The sequence below is a fragment of the Pleurodeles waltl genome, chromosome 10, assembly GCF_031143425.1.
Source record: "Pleurodeles waltl isolate 20211129_DDA chromosome 10, aPleWal1.hap1.20221129, whole genome shotgun sequence".
Taxonomy (NCBI): domain Eukaryota; kingdom Metazoa; phylum Chordata; class Amphibia; order Caudata; family Salamandridae; genus Pleurodeles; species Pleurodeles waltl.
Genome location: NC_090449.1, coordinates 724,893,993 through 724,909,459, shown reverse-complemented (window position 1 = coordinate 724,909,459; position 15,467 = coordinate 724,893,993). Strand labels below are relative to the sequence as shown.

Genomic DNA, 15,467 nt, shown 5'->3' with positions numbered 1-15,467 from the left:
ACAAAAACCCCAGCGTTCTACCACTCCCTTTTATCAGATACCCCTGCTACATAAGGGACCTGGGGCACCTCATTAAGTTGCCACAAATGGAGAAGGAAAATCTTAAGAAGTTGTTGCTGCTGCTTACAGAGGGAGCAGGCAGGTGGATTAGAGCAAATTGCAGGTATCACCTTAGCGGAGGGGGATATAAAAAGTTTGCTCCTTTCTCTTATAGGAGATGAAACAGATACTGTTTTTCAAAAGGCTGGAGTGAGAAACGTTACCCTCACTGAAACAAGACGTGATGGGTCTCCATTTAATTTGTAAGACAGCAATTTGGGATCAGTTAAGGAAGATATATCCTGATAGGCTAGATATTGGATCCCTTGCCAACTCATCAATGAAGCCAAATGAGGATCCTCCCAAGTTCCTTAATAGGATGAAGGAAAAATTGATTTAGAAAGTAGGCCAGGGTTGTGAGCTAACAAGAGGAAACTCTGTATTCTTTCATAATGTGGTGAAAAAAGGGTTACCCTCTGATGTACAGAATAGTCTAGATAATAGTGGCACTAGAAGCCAAACCCTGAACAGATATCAAGCACACATAATCTATTATTGGAAGAAAAAACAGGAGAAACAAACAAACAAACAGGATATGGCAGATAAAGCAGTAGCCAAACTGGTGCAGCAGAAGCTGGCAAAGAAAGGAGCAGCAGAAGGAGATGTAGCAGCAGCTACCACTCAGATGACTGCAATGTCTGTGGGATCGGTCCCAGGGACCACTCAACAACAATACCCGCAACAACAGGGCAACGAGGATACAGGGAAGTAAAATAGGAGGGCGAGGAGGAAGAGAAAGAACGGTCCCTCAAAGATTGGATCAGGCATGTCATTAGTCAGAGGCATGGACATTTTATTAGAGATTGTAGGACTAAGAAGGGATGAGCAAAATGGAAGAGAAGGATTTTATAATCAGCCAGACAATACAGCAGTACAGTCACAATCCAATCTGCAAATCATATGTACCTCAGTGGGCGGAGATGTACAATGAAGGTGCCACAGAGCATTTCTGTGTATTCAGTGTTGTCAGAGACGCACACGCCAGATGAGAAACCCACTGTGATGGTAGTTATCAATGATAAAAGGTATGTATCCCTCACAGATACAGGAGCAACTAGATACTATATTAAAGTACAAGTTACTTACCTTCGGTAACAATATATCTGGCAGAGACATATTCTAGTTGCAGATTCCTTACCTTTGAATTTCCCCAGGCGTCAAGACTGGATCCACAGAATTTTTCTTCAAGCAGTATCCCTGCACGTCATTAGGTGTCGGTAGACTCTGCAGGTGTCGTCTGCGTCATGGTCACATAATGACGTCGTATATAGGCATCACCCGTCATGCTGATGTCACTTACTTTTCACGACTTTCCACGCCAGTAGCGCGGAGCCATGAAGAACAATGAGAAAGGTGTGCCAAAACTAGGGTACTTAGTGGGAAGTACCTGTCCCTAGAAATCAGTTTGCAGTGCGGGGTCCATGGGCGGGTCGGTAAGGAATCTGCAACTAGAATAGGTCTCCACCAGATATATTGTTACCAAAGGTAAGTAACTTGTACATCTGATAGAGACTTCTTGTTGCAGATGCCTTATCTTTGAAAAGATACCCCAGCAATACCATCCCCAGTGGTGGGCTGCGAACTAAGATCACACCAAAAAGTCCTGCAGGACCGAACTGCCAAAATACCAGTCACTGCGGACCTGACTGTCCAGACAGTAATGCTTGGTGAACGCAAGTAAGGACGCCCAAATTGCAGCCTGGCAGGGGGTTACTTTTTCGCCAAAACCTAGCACATCTTGATGCAGAGGTCTACCGATTGTGAGATGGTCCTCTTCTGCACCGCCCTCCCTTTCTTCACACCCACATATCCCACAAAGGGTGGATCGTCCACCCAGAAATATTTGGTATGATCTAGGTAGAAAGCCAACGCTCTTTTTGAATTCAGACGTTGGAGTCTCTCCTTCTCATGAGAGGGATGTGGGGGTGCGTAAAAAGTAGGTGTAGGAAGTTGGCTCTGTATATACTATTTCAAAGTAAGAAATAGTGTGCACAGAGTCCCTTAGAGGTAAGATAGTGGCACAATTAGATCATTCTAATGCTCTATTTTGTGGTAGTGTGGTCGTGCAGTAGGCTTATCAGAGGGTAGTGTTAAGCATTTGTTGTACACACACAGGCAATAAATGAGGAACACACACTCAAAGACTTACTCCAGGCCAATAGGTTTTTATATTGAAAAATATATTTTCTTAGTTTATTTTAAGAACCACAGGTTCAAGATTTGCAGTAAACACTTTAAATTCAAGGTACTTCACTTAGATACTTCAGGAACTTTGAATAAAAGCAATATCATATGCAGTATTTGTGAAAATGGCAATAATCTATTTTCAAAGTGGACAATGTGTAAAAATCAACAGTTCCTGGGGGGGAAAAGTAAAGGTTAGATTAGCAGGTAAGTAAAACACTTACAAGTCTCAGTCCTGGGGCTTAGGCAGCCCACCGTTGGGAGTTCAAGGCAACCCCAAAGTCACTGCACCAGCAATACAGGTCCGGTCAGGTGCAGAGGTCAAAGAAGGGCCCAAAACACATAGGTGCTCCAGTTCCAGTCCGCTAGCAGGTAAGTACCTGCATCCTCAGGGAGCAGACAAGGGGTGTTTTGTAGAGCAATGGGGTGGACACAAACAGGCACACAAAACACACCGTCAGCGGCACAGGGGCAGCCGGGTGCAGTGTGCAAAGTAGCATTGGGTTTGCTATTGGAAGCAATGCAGGGACCCAGGGGTTACTTAGGTGATGCAGGCAGGGCGCGGGGGTGGGGAGGTTTCTCGGCCCAGCCATCGACTGGGCCAGGAAGAGGGCCACCTGCTGGTCACTCCTGCACTGGAAAGTGGTTCCTCTCGGTCCTGGGAACTGCGGGTGCAGTGCTTGGTCCAGGCATCGGGTTCCTTGTTACCTGGCAGTCGCGGTCAGGGGGAACCTCTGGATCCACTCTGCAGGTGTCGCTGTGGGGGTACAGGGTGGTCGACTCAGGGTACTCACATCATCGTAGTCGCCAGAGAGTCCTCTCTGTAGTGTTTGCTCTCTAGAGCTCGAGCCGGGGGTGTCGGGTGCAGAGTGAGAAGTCTCACACTTACGGCGGGAAGAGAGAGTTCTTTAAAAGTTGCAAAAAAGTTGCAAAGTTGTTGCAGTTCTTGAACTATGCCGCTGTTCTCAGGAGTTTCTTGGTCCTTCGGTTTCAGGGCAGTCCTCCGAGTCCTCAAAGGTCGCTGGTCCCTGTCGGATGCGTCGATGTGCAGGTTCTTTGAGTCTGGAGACAGGCCGGTAGGGCTGGGACCAAGTCAGTTGGTGTCTCCGTCGTCTCTGTGGGGCTTTCAGGTCAGCAGTCCTTTCTTCAGGTTGCAGGAATCTGATTTCCTGGGTTCTGGGTCGCCCCTAAATACGAAATTCAGGGGTGTGTTTAGGTCGGGGGGGGGGGGGCAGTAGCCAATGGCTTCTGTCCTGGAGGGTGGCTACACCCTCTTTGTGCCTCCTCCCTGAGGGGAGGGGGGGCACATCCCTAATCCTATTGGGGGAATCCTCCATCTGCAAGATGGAGGATTTCTAAATGTCAGAGTCACCTCAGCTCAGGACACCTTAGGGGCTGTCCTGACTGGTGGGTGGCTCCCCCTTGTTTTTCTCATTATCCTCTCCTGCCTTGCCGCCAAAAGTGGGGGCAGTGGTCGGAGGGGCAGACATCTCCACTAGCTGGGATGCCCTGGGTGCTGTAACAAAAGGCATGAGCCTTTGAGGCTCACCACCATTTGTTACAGTTCCTGCAAGGGGGGGTGGTAAGAAGCACCTCCACACAGTACAGGCTTTGTTTCTGGCCCCAGAGTGACAAAGGCACTCTCCCATGTGGCCAGAAACTCATCTGGTTGTGGCCGGCTGGCAGAAACTCATCAGCCTAGCACTAGGAGTCGGACTGGTATTCAGGGGGCATCTCTAAGATGCCCTCTGGATGTACTTTACAATAAATCCCACACTGGAATCAATGTGCATTTATTGTGCTGAGAAGTTTGATACCAAAATTCCCAGATTTCAGAGTAGCCATTATGGAACTGTTGAGTTTGTGTTTGACAAACTCACAGACCATATACTTTCTTTATGGCTACCCTGCTCTTACAATGTCTAAGGTTCTGCTTAGACACTGTACGGACATAGAGCTCATGCACCTATGCCCTCACCTGTGGTATAGTGCACCCTGTCTTAGGGCTGTAAGGCCTGCTAGAAGGGTAACTTACCTATGCCACAGGCAGTGAGTTGTGGGCAGCGCACCCTGAGGGGAATGCCATGTCGACTTAGTCATTTTCTCCCCACCAGTACACACAAGCTGTGAGGCAGTGTGCATGTTCTGAGTGAGGGGTCCCCAGGGTGGCATAAGACATGCTGCAGCCCTTAGAGACCCTCCCTGGCATCAGGGCCCTTGGTACCAGCGGGACCATTTACAAGGGACTTATCTGTGTGCCAGGGCTGTGCCAATTGTGGGAACAAAGGTACAGTTTAAGGAAAGAACACTGGTGCTGGGGCCTGGTTAGCAGGGTCCCAGCACACTTTCAATCATAACTGGCATCAACAAAAGGCAAAAAGTCAGGGGGTAACCATGCCAAGGAAAGCATTTCCTTACAACCCACATCCGGAAGATGTGATGGACCACGTCTGGATGGAGACACCACTCGTGATCGGCCGAGAAATGCCGACTGACTGTCTGCACAAACGTTGAGAACCCCTGCCAGATGGTACTAAGAAAATCCGATGGTCCAGAGCACAGGACCAGAGCCACAGAGCCTCTCTGCAGAGGAGGTACAACCCCTACTCCTCCCTGCTTGCTGATGTACTACATCACGGTAGTGTTGTCCGTCAAGACCTGAACTGACCTGACCACAAAGGGACAAGAGGAAGGCCTCGAGAGCCAGACATATCGCCCAAAATGCTAACAGATTGAGGTGAAACATCTCTTCCACTGCAGACCAAAGACCTTTGATCTCCAGGTCCCCCAGATGAGCTCCCCACCCTAGAGTGGGTGCATCTGTGATTGTGGTCACCGATAGTGGTAGAGAAAACGGCCTTCCTTGAGAAAGGTTGCCGTCAACAGCCCACCAACATAGATCAGCTGCACCGTCTCTGGGGATCGTTATTGACTCTTCGAGATCCCCTTTGTGTTGAAACCACTGCTGGCGGAGGCATCACTGGAGAGCCCTCATGTGCCAACGTGCATGAGTGACCAACATTATGCAAAAAGCGAACAGACCGAGCAGAAGTAGGACCTTGAAGACTGGAACAACCGCTCCATTTCGAAACATTGGAATCAACGCCTGAATGTCCTGAATCCGCTAAGGCAGAGGATAGGCCAAATTCAATTTTGTATCCAGTACTTTCCCTATGAATAGGAGGCGTTGAGAGGGCTCCAGGTGAGACTTGGGCACGTTCAACATAAGGCCCAGACTAAACAACAAATGCGTTGTCATTTGGAGGTGATGCAGTAAAAGCTCTAGGGACGTGGCTTTGATCAGCCAATCGTCCAGGTAAGGGAATACCGATATTCCCTTCCTTCTGAGATTTGCTGTAGCCATCACCTTTGTGAAGACTCGAGGTGTGGAAGTAAGACCAAAAGGAAGGACCGCAAATTGGCAGTGTTACGACTCCACCACAAACCGGAGATACTTCCTGTGTGACTTGAGAATGGGGATATGAAAAGTAAGCATCCTGCAAGTCGACAGACACCATCCAATCCCCTTTGTTCAATGCCAGAAGCCCCTGCGCTAGACTCAGTATCCTGAATTTCTCCTATTTGAGGAACCAATTCAAAATCCTCAGATCCAGGATAGGCCTCAATCGACCATCTTTCTTGGGAATCAGGAAATATCTCAAATAGCAACCCTGACTCCTTTCCTGCTCTGGAACCAACTCCACTGCACCTTTTGATAAAAGGACTTGAACCTCCTGCTGTAACAGGAGCTGATCTTCTGAACAAAACAAGGGACAGGGAGGGATGGGAGGGGGGGAAACTCCTGAAAAGGAAGGGCATACCCTTTCACCACAACATTTAGTATCCACTAGTCCGATGTGACTAACTCCCACTCGTGGAGAAAATCAAACAACCTTCCCCCTACGGGAGAAGCATGACTTAAAATGGATGGAAAACTAGGGCTGCTTTCCTTGTTGTGCCCCCCACAAGAGGATGAGGCAGGGTGCTGCTGGGTGGCTCCTCGTGTCCATACCCTCCCCCGCCCTCTGAAAGACCTATCTGGAAGGTTGGCAGGCTGTTGAGTCGTGGATTGAGGTCTTGCACGATAAGTGGCTCCACGGCCAAACCCCCTAAACCTTTGAAAGGATCTGAAAGGAGTAGATGTGGAAGCTTGCAGTCCCAAAGACTTTGCCGTGGCCCTACTATCTTTGAAGCTCTCTAAGGCAGAGTCCGCTTTTGCCCCAAACAACTTTTCACCGTCAAAAGGGAGGTCCAATAAAGTTGTATGGGCATCTGCCAGAAATCCAGAAGACCTTAGCCACACATGTCTCCTGGTGGCGACTGAAGTACACATTGCCCTAGCCACTGAGTCTGTAGTATCCAGATCAGACTGGAGGATCTGTTTGGCCGCAGCTTGGGTGTACAACAGGAGCTTGTTGAACTGCCCCTTCATATCCCGGCAAGTTAAGCACTACAGCTCTATCTGTGTCCATCAGGGCGTGCACATACCTACCCAACACACAGGTAGCATTGACCGATTTTAGGGCCATACCACAAGATGAAAGCCTTTTAGCCGCTTGCTCCAACCTCTTGGACTCCCTGTCCGATGAGTAACAGGATAGGAGCCTGGTGCAGCACAAGCCGAACAAGAAACCTGGACCACCAAGCTCTCAGGAGTCGGATGCTTTGACAAAAATTCTTGATCCCCAGGAGCAACCCTGTAACTCCTTGCCATAGTTCTGGACACAACTGGCGATGTAAAAGGCTATCTCCAGACTTCTAAAATAGGCTCATTGAAAGGGAGCAGGGGCTCTGATGAAGTAGAGGAAGGATGTAAGACTTCAGTAGCTCGCAATGGCAGCTCCAAAGAATTTGCAGCCTTCTTAATAACAGAATGGAAGGAAGCCGCCTCTTCCGTAAATTACCCCAGGGATGAAAGATCCCACTCAGGGGAAGTGTCCAGCCCACTAGCCGAGTCCAGGCCCTGAAATTCTTCCAAGGGCTTAGCAATCTCACCTCCCTCCAATAGCTGTCTCTGGTACTCTTGAAGAGCCTCAGCGCTCTCCTCCTCGACCTCAACCTGGCCTCAAGCCTCTGCGTCAGAGAGTTAGTCGACGTCGCGGTCTTCACAACAGATGTGATGGGCATGGTAAGGGAGAAGGAGATGCACTCCGTCCCTAGCGGAACCCATCCGGCACCAGAGTAGACTCCATCGGTGCCATCGACATATGAGGTGCTGTCATCGGCACAGTCGGCCCATAAGGCGATGTCCCTGGCACCCTCAGCCTGATAAAAAGGCACGAATGGAGCAGACTTGTATGGAGCTGGAGAGCCCAAGGAGAATGCCAAAGGACCTGTGGGACCAGCCGGTGCACCAGCAGGGGCCATAGCCTTATTAAAAATACTGAACATGGCATTCAGAAACGCCGCTGGATTTGCTCCCGGAGTCAGGAAGGCAGGAAATCTTTGATCTTCATGCGGTGCTTGGGTCGGATCTGGAACCTGTGCCACCGAATCCTGAACCCTAGGCGAAAAGTGAGTTGGAGGACTCGCTGGGGACTCAACCACCTCAATGAGCGATGGTGCCGGAGAAGCCTGAGGACTTTTAGGCTGGGGAGTTACAGTAGGACTAACCTCCCACGCCGTCCAGATGGAAACCGAGATCGGGACTCATCTCTAGAGGAACGACGTAGAGTCGTGCCGGCGCCACTTCTTTTGTGACCGACGACTTATGGGATGATGAGTCGCTCAGTGATTTTTGGGTCTCTTTCTTTCAGTGCCTTCAGATTTATCCTTTGGCAGGAAACGCACTCTTCTACATTGTGGCTCAAACTGAGACACAAACAGTCATTGTGAGGGTCCATGACAGACATACGACCCCCAGACTCACAACAAGGTTTAAACCCTGACTTCTTTTTAGAAGGAGACATTGTAACAGGTACAATAAGACACCTTCGAAACAGTAGCTACTCGACAGCTGGGAGAAAACAGTTAGCGTCGAAGGCACGGGAAAAAGGGAACAGACGTCAGCACGCGGGCGAGGACTTCTTATTGCCACGGGCTCCCTCTGATGACGTCAGAGGGAGTCGCGTGCGGAGCCGTGCAATTGTGATGTTCTCGTCGACATGAAGAGCTGGGAAGAATGCTGGCGCATCGGGAGAATTCATAAGGTGAGGAATCCACAAGTAGTTGTATCCATCAGAAATGTTGTGTTCACTTGCATCCAACACTGCCCGTAAGACAGAACTTGGACTCCTACTGCAGTGGATTTCAAAAAATTTACTCGGAGACCTAGGTGACTGATTATGTGGTTTGGATGCCCTGTAATCATTTCTCTGTGCTGCTGGTCTTCATAAGTAAGTTGTTGAGGTGTGTCAAGGAATAAACCGTTTCTGCACCACTGGAGCCTTGCACTTTGTTAAAGTGCAAAGAGCTTACTTCAGACTGAAGGTAAACCTGTTTATTGATAGCACCCAAACAAAAACCTCCATTTTCTTTCAACTGGTACGTTGTAATACTCATCTGGCAAGTCACGTGCGTACATCAAATCCAACTATGTGAGCGGTCTGAACATTTGTTGGAGCACCAACATAATAAACGACTCCCTCCTGATTTATTGGTTATCCTGGAATCCAAAACATGCCTTTTAAAGACTGAAGTGCCTTGAGCGGATACCCTTTCCTCTTTACGAGGAAGAGACTGGATCTGTGACTTATTTTCACAGAGGCTTATTTCTTCAGTAAGGCAAACTGAGAAATGGGTGTAGCGTAAGTGCAAATCCATTTTGCACATTTATAGCATCTATTTGTCATCTGTTAAGTTTCATTACTCTTAGAGAACATGTGTGGTTACCTCACATTCACTTGCCAAATGAAATCAAAGAGTCACTTGCTGGAGTTGAATGGACTTGATCGTGGATCACTTTGGAAGCAGATATAGGCAAAATCAGATAAGGATAGTGTAAGCTGTATTTGCTATCTAAAATTGGTCTGAATTAATACAGAGGTACAAGATGGTTTCTCCTACTGTTTACATACCATATCACTGAGACAATTAATTGTGATGTATTATTGGGATACTCTTTGTTCAAGTAAGGAAGCTAACATTCAATTTCCTATTTTCCTATACCAGTCTTCCAATTGTATCGGACCATCAAACTGTTCATTAAGTTTCCATTTACTTAGACCAAAGGATTTAGAACACAGCTTACGTTCTATCACAATCTGTGTAGAGTCTACCCCTATATTGTCACTATGGGTATATGGTACTGGCAAAGTGAAATTGCAAGACGAATAAGCATTCTCTCATTTAGACAGTGCTTTACAGGCAGTTATAGTCATTACAACACATATGTCGATTTCTAAAGGGCAGAGTTCCAGCTCAGGGTGAAGCCTTTACAAGAATGAAATCACCCTTTGCAAGTTACTCCCTCTTTAGTGTTTTGGAAGCGTTGGTGCTGAGAGTTGGGTGCTTAAGTAGTAGGCATCATATCTCCAATCACCCCATGAGATATTTGGAACTCAGTCCAGGAGGAAGAAACTGATGCATGTGGAGACCGAGTTTGGCATTTTTAGTTTATGAAGAGCATTATGTGCATTTGGGCAGCAGTGTACATAAACCTTAATGTAATACTTTGACAGCTCTCAAAGGAGTATTTTAAGACGATTGTCTATGTACTGATAGGTTTTAACTGTTTAGTTTAGGGAATGCAGTCCCCTCTACTGACAGATTGTGTAGGGAATTCAGTCTCCCGATTTTCAAATCTTACAGCTTTTCAGAGACTGGCCTCAGCATGCTGGACCTATCGCCATAAGAACCAACTCCGAACCTTTGAGATTGAAACTACTGTCATTAGCACTTATCCCTTTCCAGTGCAGACTGACCAGTTGTTTAATTTACATTACTCGTCAGGTAAGCAACAGGTATTCTGAGGTCCTTTTCTGAAAATGCAACTACAGAAATGTCCTCCTTTTAGGCTTACATTAAGATGATTAGCATCTCTGCTGGTAATATGTGACACTTGCAGAGCAATCCAATTCTAACTGACGATGCGTAACACAGCTATTTTAGAGTTTGAAGTGTAGGTATGGAAAGATCATCTGCAGAGTTGGTCTGCCGTCTGTAAAAGAATGGAGGTTCTCTGGAACACAGATCATCCCTTCTGAAGAGGGGAATGGATCAAGGCAAATTCATGACACCTTTCCTTTTCTAGCCCAGATCCAGAGCTTGGAATAATTAGGTGGGTAGATTTAGAAAGTGATTACTTGTTCACTCCATACAGTGAACACAATTTGCACTTTGACTCCTCATGCAACACTGGGAGTCGGTCACCTTTAAGGACAGCTCACCAATGCAGGCATTTGGTCGCAACACTAATTCACCTGACAAAACAGAAGGAAACCTTTTGACAGCATCATCCAACAAAGCAACAGCAAAGTATGTCGTTTTTTTATTTTTTTACATATTTTGACATTGTCAATTTGGCAATGAGAACCAGTGAAACAGCATCACGTCCTTTCAACATCAACAGTAAATTAAGGTTACTAATTATTTCCACTGATGACAATTTTTTGGAACATCATGAAAATTGAAACCAAAAAAGTAAATAAAAAATAAATAAATAAAGATTGAATGATCTGTCTGAATTGAGGTTAGTCTGAAATGGCACATTACACACAGAATCCCTGCTAAGGGAACAGGTATTAAGGAACCATAGCACTTTTATATTTTGAAACAAAATATATATGATAGTAACATAGCACCTGTGAGTTTTTTGTTTTTTTTAAACAACATTCAATTATGATATCAAAAGGGCATACCCCAATACTACCATGTACTTCTACTTAACCCACTCTAATAAAGGGTAAATTCAGTACCTTGTTGAGCAAGTCCACTCGCAACAGAACAGAAGAGTACTGCTATGAAGGTCAGCTTATAAGCCATCTGAAAAATAAAAATTGTTAAATTAACTTGGTTAAAAACAAGATAAGTATTTAAAAGCGGATTATCTCAAAATGTATCATAGTTTAGCTATCACAGACAATTTATGCACTTGATAATCATTATAGTCAACAGTTCAGAGCCAGCTGCATATTTCAACAAGTGCAATATGAAGGAGCTGTGGAAAACATGCCAGTTTGCAACATTGTGTATATATTTTAATTCACCAGCTATGTAAATTGAGAAGTTGTCGAACGTTTTTGCAGAACAAGAATAAATGCTTAAAATCGGGCCCAAAATTTCCCGCTGCCATGCAGTGCCAGAACCTTCAGTCGCTTATCTCTTGGTGCAGCTTGCTCCTCTATACCACCCCTCCCCCTCCACACACACACACACACACACACACACCACCCCCTCATGCTGCCAGCTCCATAAAGAAGAAAAATAAAAAGTGTTAACAAAATTAATTTAATACTATTTTATTTTTCCCTTTCCCCAGCCGAGCTGTGTTTGGTCGCAGGCCACTGCTGCTACTGGCAGCAGGGAAGTGGTGCTCATTCCACCAGTTCACACTGCGCATGCCATTTTGGCCGGCTGTCTTGAGATGGACAGCCCGACATGTGCAGTGTAAGCTTCTCCACCCAGCTGTCTAGGACAAATAGGTGGAGAGCAGGCACAGGCCCTATGTGCCTGCAGGAGCGCTGAGGCAGCCCGCTCCAGCCAATCTTGGCACTGCTCTCATTCTGCTGAACATTATCAGCAGCATGAGTCTCGTGTCAAGATTGGTGTGGAGAATTCAACTGCTGCAGTCAGAGCGACATGGGTCTCAAGCATGAGGACCAAAAGGAGGCGAACCGGCGCAGATAAGTACATTTTTATTTTTCATTTTTATTTTCCCATTAACAAGAACTGTTTCTGTCCCTTCAATAAAAGCTGTGGCACGAATAAAGCCACTGATCTTAGTGGTTGACTTTCAATAATCAAATAGCTACTCCCTCCATTTGGCAACCCTTACCTTGCTGTATATACAGCTAGACGAAAGCCAGAAAATGGATAGAGAACTTCTACTTACATAATTACTAAGGTATCTCGGTGGGATATAGGGCCTGCTGCAATGCTGGTCTCAGCTTCGAATTCCAGCTCTCTGTTGCCTTACTTTTTCACCAGACAGCATGCCTTTCAGTTTGGAAAGAACAATATCTGTTGTTACAGTGCTCTGGACTAAGATATCACAACGTTCTAAGCGCTCTAAGCTCTTCATGACTGGTAAACATATAGAGACTATATTCCACTCTGTGGTGGCTTTCTGTCCCCCCAGTGATGAACGCTGCCTTCCGCCTTCCGCCTCACCCTCCAAGCCAGAGCTGCCAGCCGTGGTTGTGTTTTTAACGAGCCATGACTGAGAGCTTTGGCGTTGACCTCATGCTGGTCTTTGGTTGGTTGGTTGGTTGGTTGCCCCATCAAATAATTAGGATACTAGTCCCCACTGAAATCGGACATAAGTGGAAAAAAGCACTAGGGAGCGATTTCAAAAGGATCACATTGTCTCTTATGGCACAGTAACTGTTCATAACCAGTTCTCATTTTATACAGTCAAAATCTGGATCAGAGCTTCACTATTTTATAGTTAGGTTCCTGCTGTACAAATCCAAAATATACATACACAAACTTGAACACTTTACATAACGTATTCCAGCAGATTGATTATTTTTACTTTTTAGTAGTTTGTCGTGTATCCATGAAGGAAGTTCACATAGTGGAAAAAAGAATCAAATATAAGACTGAAGAGTAAATAGCCAGAGCTTCTGATGACAAGCAGCACAGAACTGCGTATGGTAACCAAGAACACACTACTCCAGCTTTCCTAAGTGCTGCAACAGACCTACCCAAAAGGAGGAAAATTAAGATCTATTGGTGCAAATCAAACAATAAAAAAATAGAACTTAAAAAAAAAAAATAGATTAGATTTGAGAAAATAGACATTGGCTCCAAGAAGTGAAAGGCTCATGCACTCCAAGGTGTCAAAACGGCAGATTTGCTGTTATGAGCAAGGCTGAGGCAGGCTTCCCTTGCGTGCCCAAGTCAACACAAGGAAAAACATATCCATGGCATACAACTCCCACCCACCCCCAACTACAACTAGTGTCCGCCATGCATAGTATTGTCATCAATGATGTCAGTTCAGCTGTCGTTCAGTGACATTGCTGATAGCATTACTGACAAGTCATGAGTACTGTAATATATGCGGTCATAGGCATGAGTTACAGCTACCATAGAGCTCAAGTTATAGTTAAAAGACACCCCCTTTGCCTTAGCGTCCATTCAAAAGATTACGCCAAAAACTTTCCATGACGGAGCTAAACAAAACAAGCATTTGCAATGCAACGGGTCTTTCATTAGCTCAAGTTACACCTATTAGCTTAGTAAACTCCTAATCAGACTTTTCTTGCCACATAAATTGAAAGGAGAAAAAAAAAAAAAACACTAGCATGATTGCGCTTTGCACAACCAAGCGCGATCGCGCTGAAATTCAAAGCCAAAAAAAAACACAATCACGCTATGTAAAACACAGCGCAATCGTGCTGCATGGAAAATAAAAAGATAAAATAGTGCAGAAACCAGGCCTAAAACAAGTAGCCTTGTATAGTTTCAGTAGTTGGCCGGCGCGTTGAAGGAGGGATAAACACCAGAAAGGGCATGACGTACGCATGCCTTTCACGAATGGAATGAAGCAGATCTTAAAAGGTAACATGTGCGCTCGACCCTAAAAAGCATTTTTTTTTTTTTTTCTTTTTTTAGAAAGTTTCGTGAAGATTCGTCCAATGGCTCCAAAGTTATTAGCAATCTAAAAAGTGCTTTTCCTAATGAAACGCAGACCCTACTACAACTACCCAGTGGCGAGCCCCACTGAGTATTATAAACATACAAATGTCTTCTATACACATATACGTATGTATATGTACATATAGGGTGACTACATTTCAATCCTGGAAAATAGCCAGCGCACATTACACAGCATGACTGCGCTGTACTATTCGAAACTACTGTGAGTGGTGACTAATCAAACATTTAGCCTTTTACGGGCAGCCCAGCGCTAGATATGTGGCAGAGCCTTTCGCACTATATATCCGTGTAGATGGAAAACTGACTGACGTCGACTAAAATAGCTTGGAACACGAGCATTCCAAAGGAAACAGATCTTTCATAGTAAGGAGGTCTGGGCACCGTCTCCACAAAGTGAGAAGGCGACTACAAAGTGCCTCTCCATATAAGGGTAGGCCCTCGCCTCTGCTGTGCCGCTTCCTCTAACACATCGGTTTGCTCAGCTTCCTGCAGGCCTGAGAATCCGATTACGACAATAACAGTTCTACTTTTTGCAACTTGCTGAAAGGCTAACAAGATTTGCTCCAACACTTGTGTCAAGGAATCATGGAAAGCGCTGTGGGATATATCCAGAGTCACAAAATTATATATTACCAAGCTGCACTGCTCAAATGCAGAGGGGTCAGAATATGCACTGAACTACTCGTACCGTTTGGCACGCAAATTAAAATCTTTTCACGTTTCATGTTTTACGTTTTGAAAAGAAAGACTACTGAAGTATCGTTTCTGAAATTGTTTTATTTTCAACGTTTTACATAAGTAAAATCTAAAAACAACCCAACAAATATTCATCGTGAGGTTTTCAGTAAATGTGGAAATATTAGCATGTAGTTAATAGGCATTACCCACTGGGACTTGAAAAGCGCTAAAATAGTAGTAGGACTCGCCGAGTCAGAATAACAAAAGCAGACGTATACTAATGTCACTCCCATATGACGTTGGGTGATAACAAAAATGACAGGTGGCGAAGTAGGACTTTACACATGCAATTTTAGCATTCAAGGCAAAATGCAGCACGCAGTTGAGGTATTGCTAAACTATTTGAACAACTGTAGTTAAGAGGGGACATGATCGTTGTCCAAAAGAGTCTCTGTTATACTCTATTAGAAGTAAAATATAATATGTCCTTTCATTACTTCTAGATTATTTGGGAATCGTGCAGCAATGGAAAATGGAAAGGTAACTTTGGCAACACGTCTTACTAATTTAGAAGTGGTGGGAAAGTGGGAAAGCAAGCGAATGAGTTTGCTTAGGTTTATAGTCAAAGATTGATCATAGCCTAACTGCACTAGGTTATGCCATAGGGTCCTAATCAATTACCAACATGAAACTGATCAATATAGTACATACTTTTTAGAGCTAGGTATGCAGCTGATCATAGT

The 15,467-nt window shown here is 45.3% G+C and overlaps 1 protein-coding gene across 6 annotated transcripts in view; it reads right to left on the bottom strand.

Moving 5' to 3' along the window:
• The window catches only part of ITGB1 (integrin subunit beta 1), a 367,090-nt gene that overhangs the window by 312,956 nt on the left and 38,667 nt on the right, over positions 1-15,467 (bottom strand). For all 6 annotated transcript variants that reach the window (XM_069211246.1, XM_069211243.1, XM_069211245.1 and 3 more), the window contains exon 2: positions 11,139-11,205. In XM_069211246.1, coding sequence (XP_069067347.1) covers positions 11,139-11,205 — 67 coding nt within the window. The remainder of the gene's footprint in view (positions 1-11,138; positions 11,206-15,467) is intronic.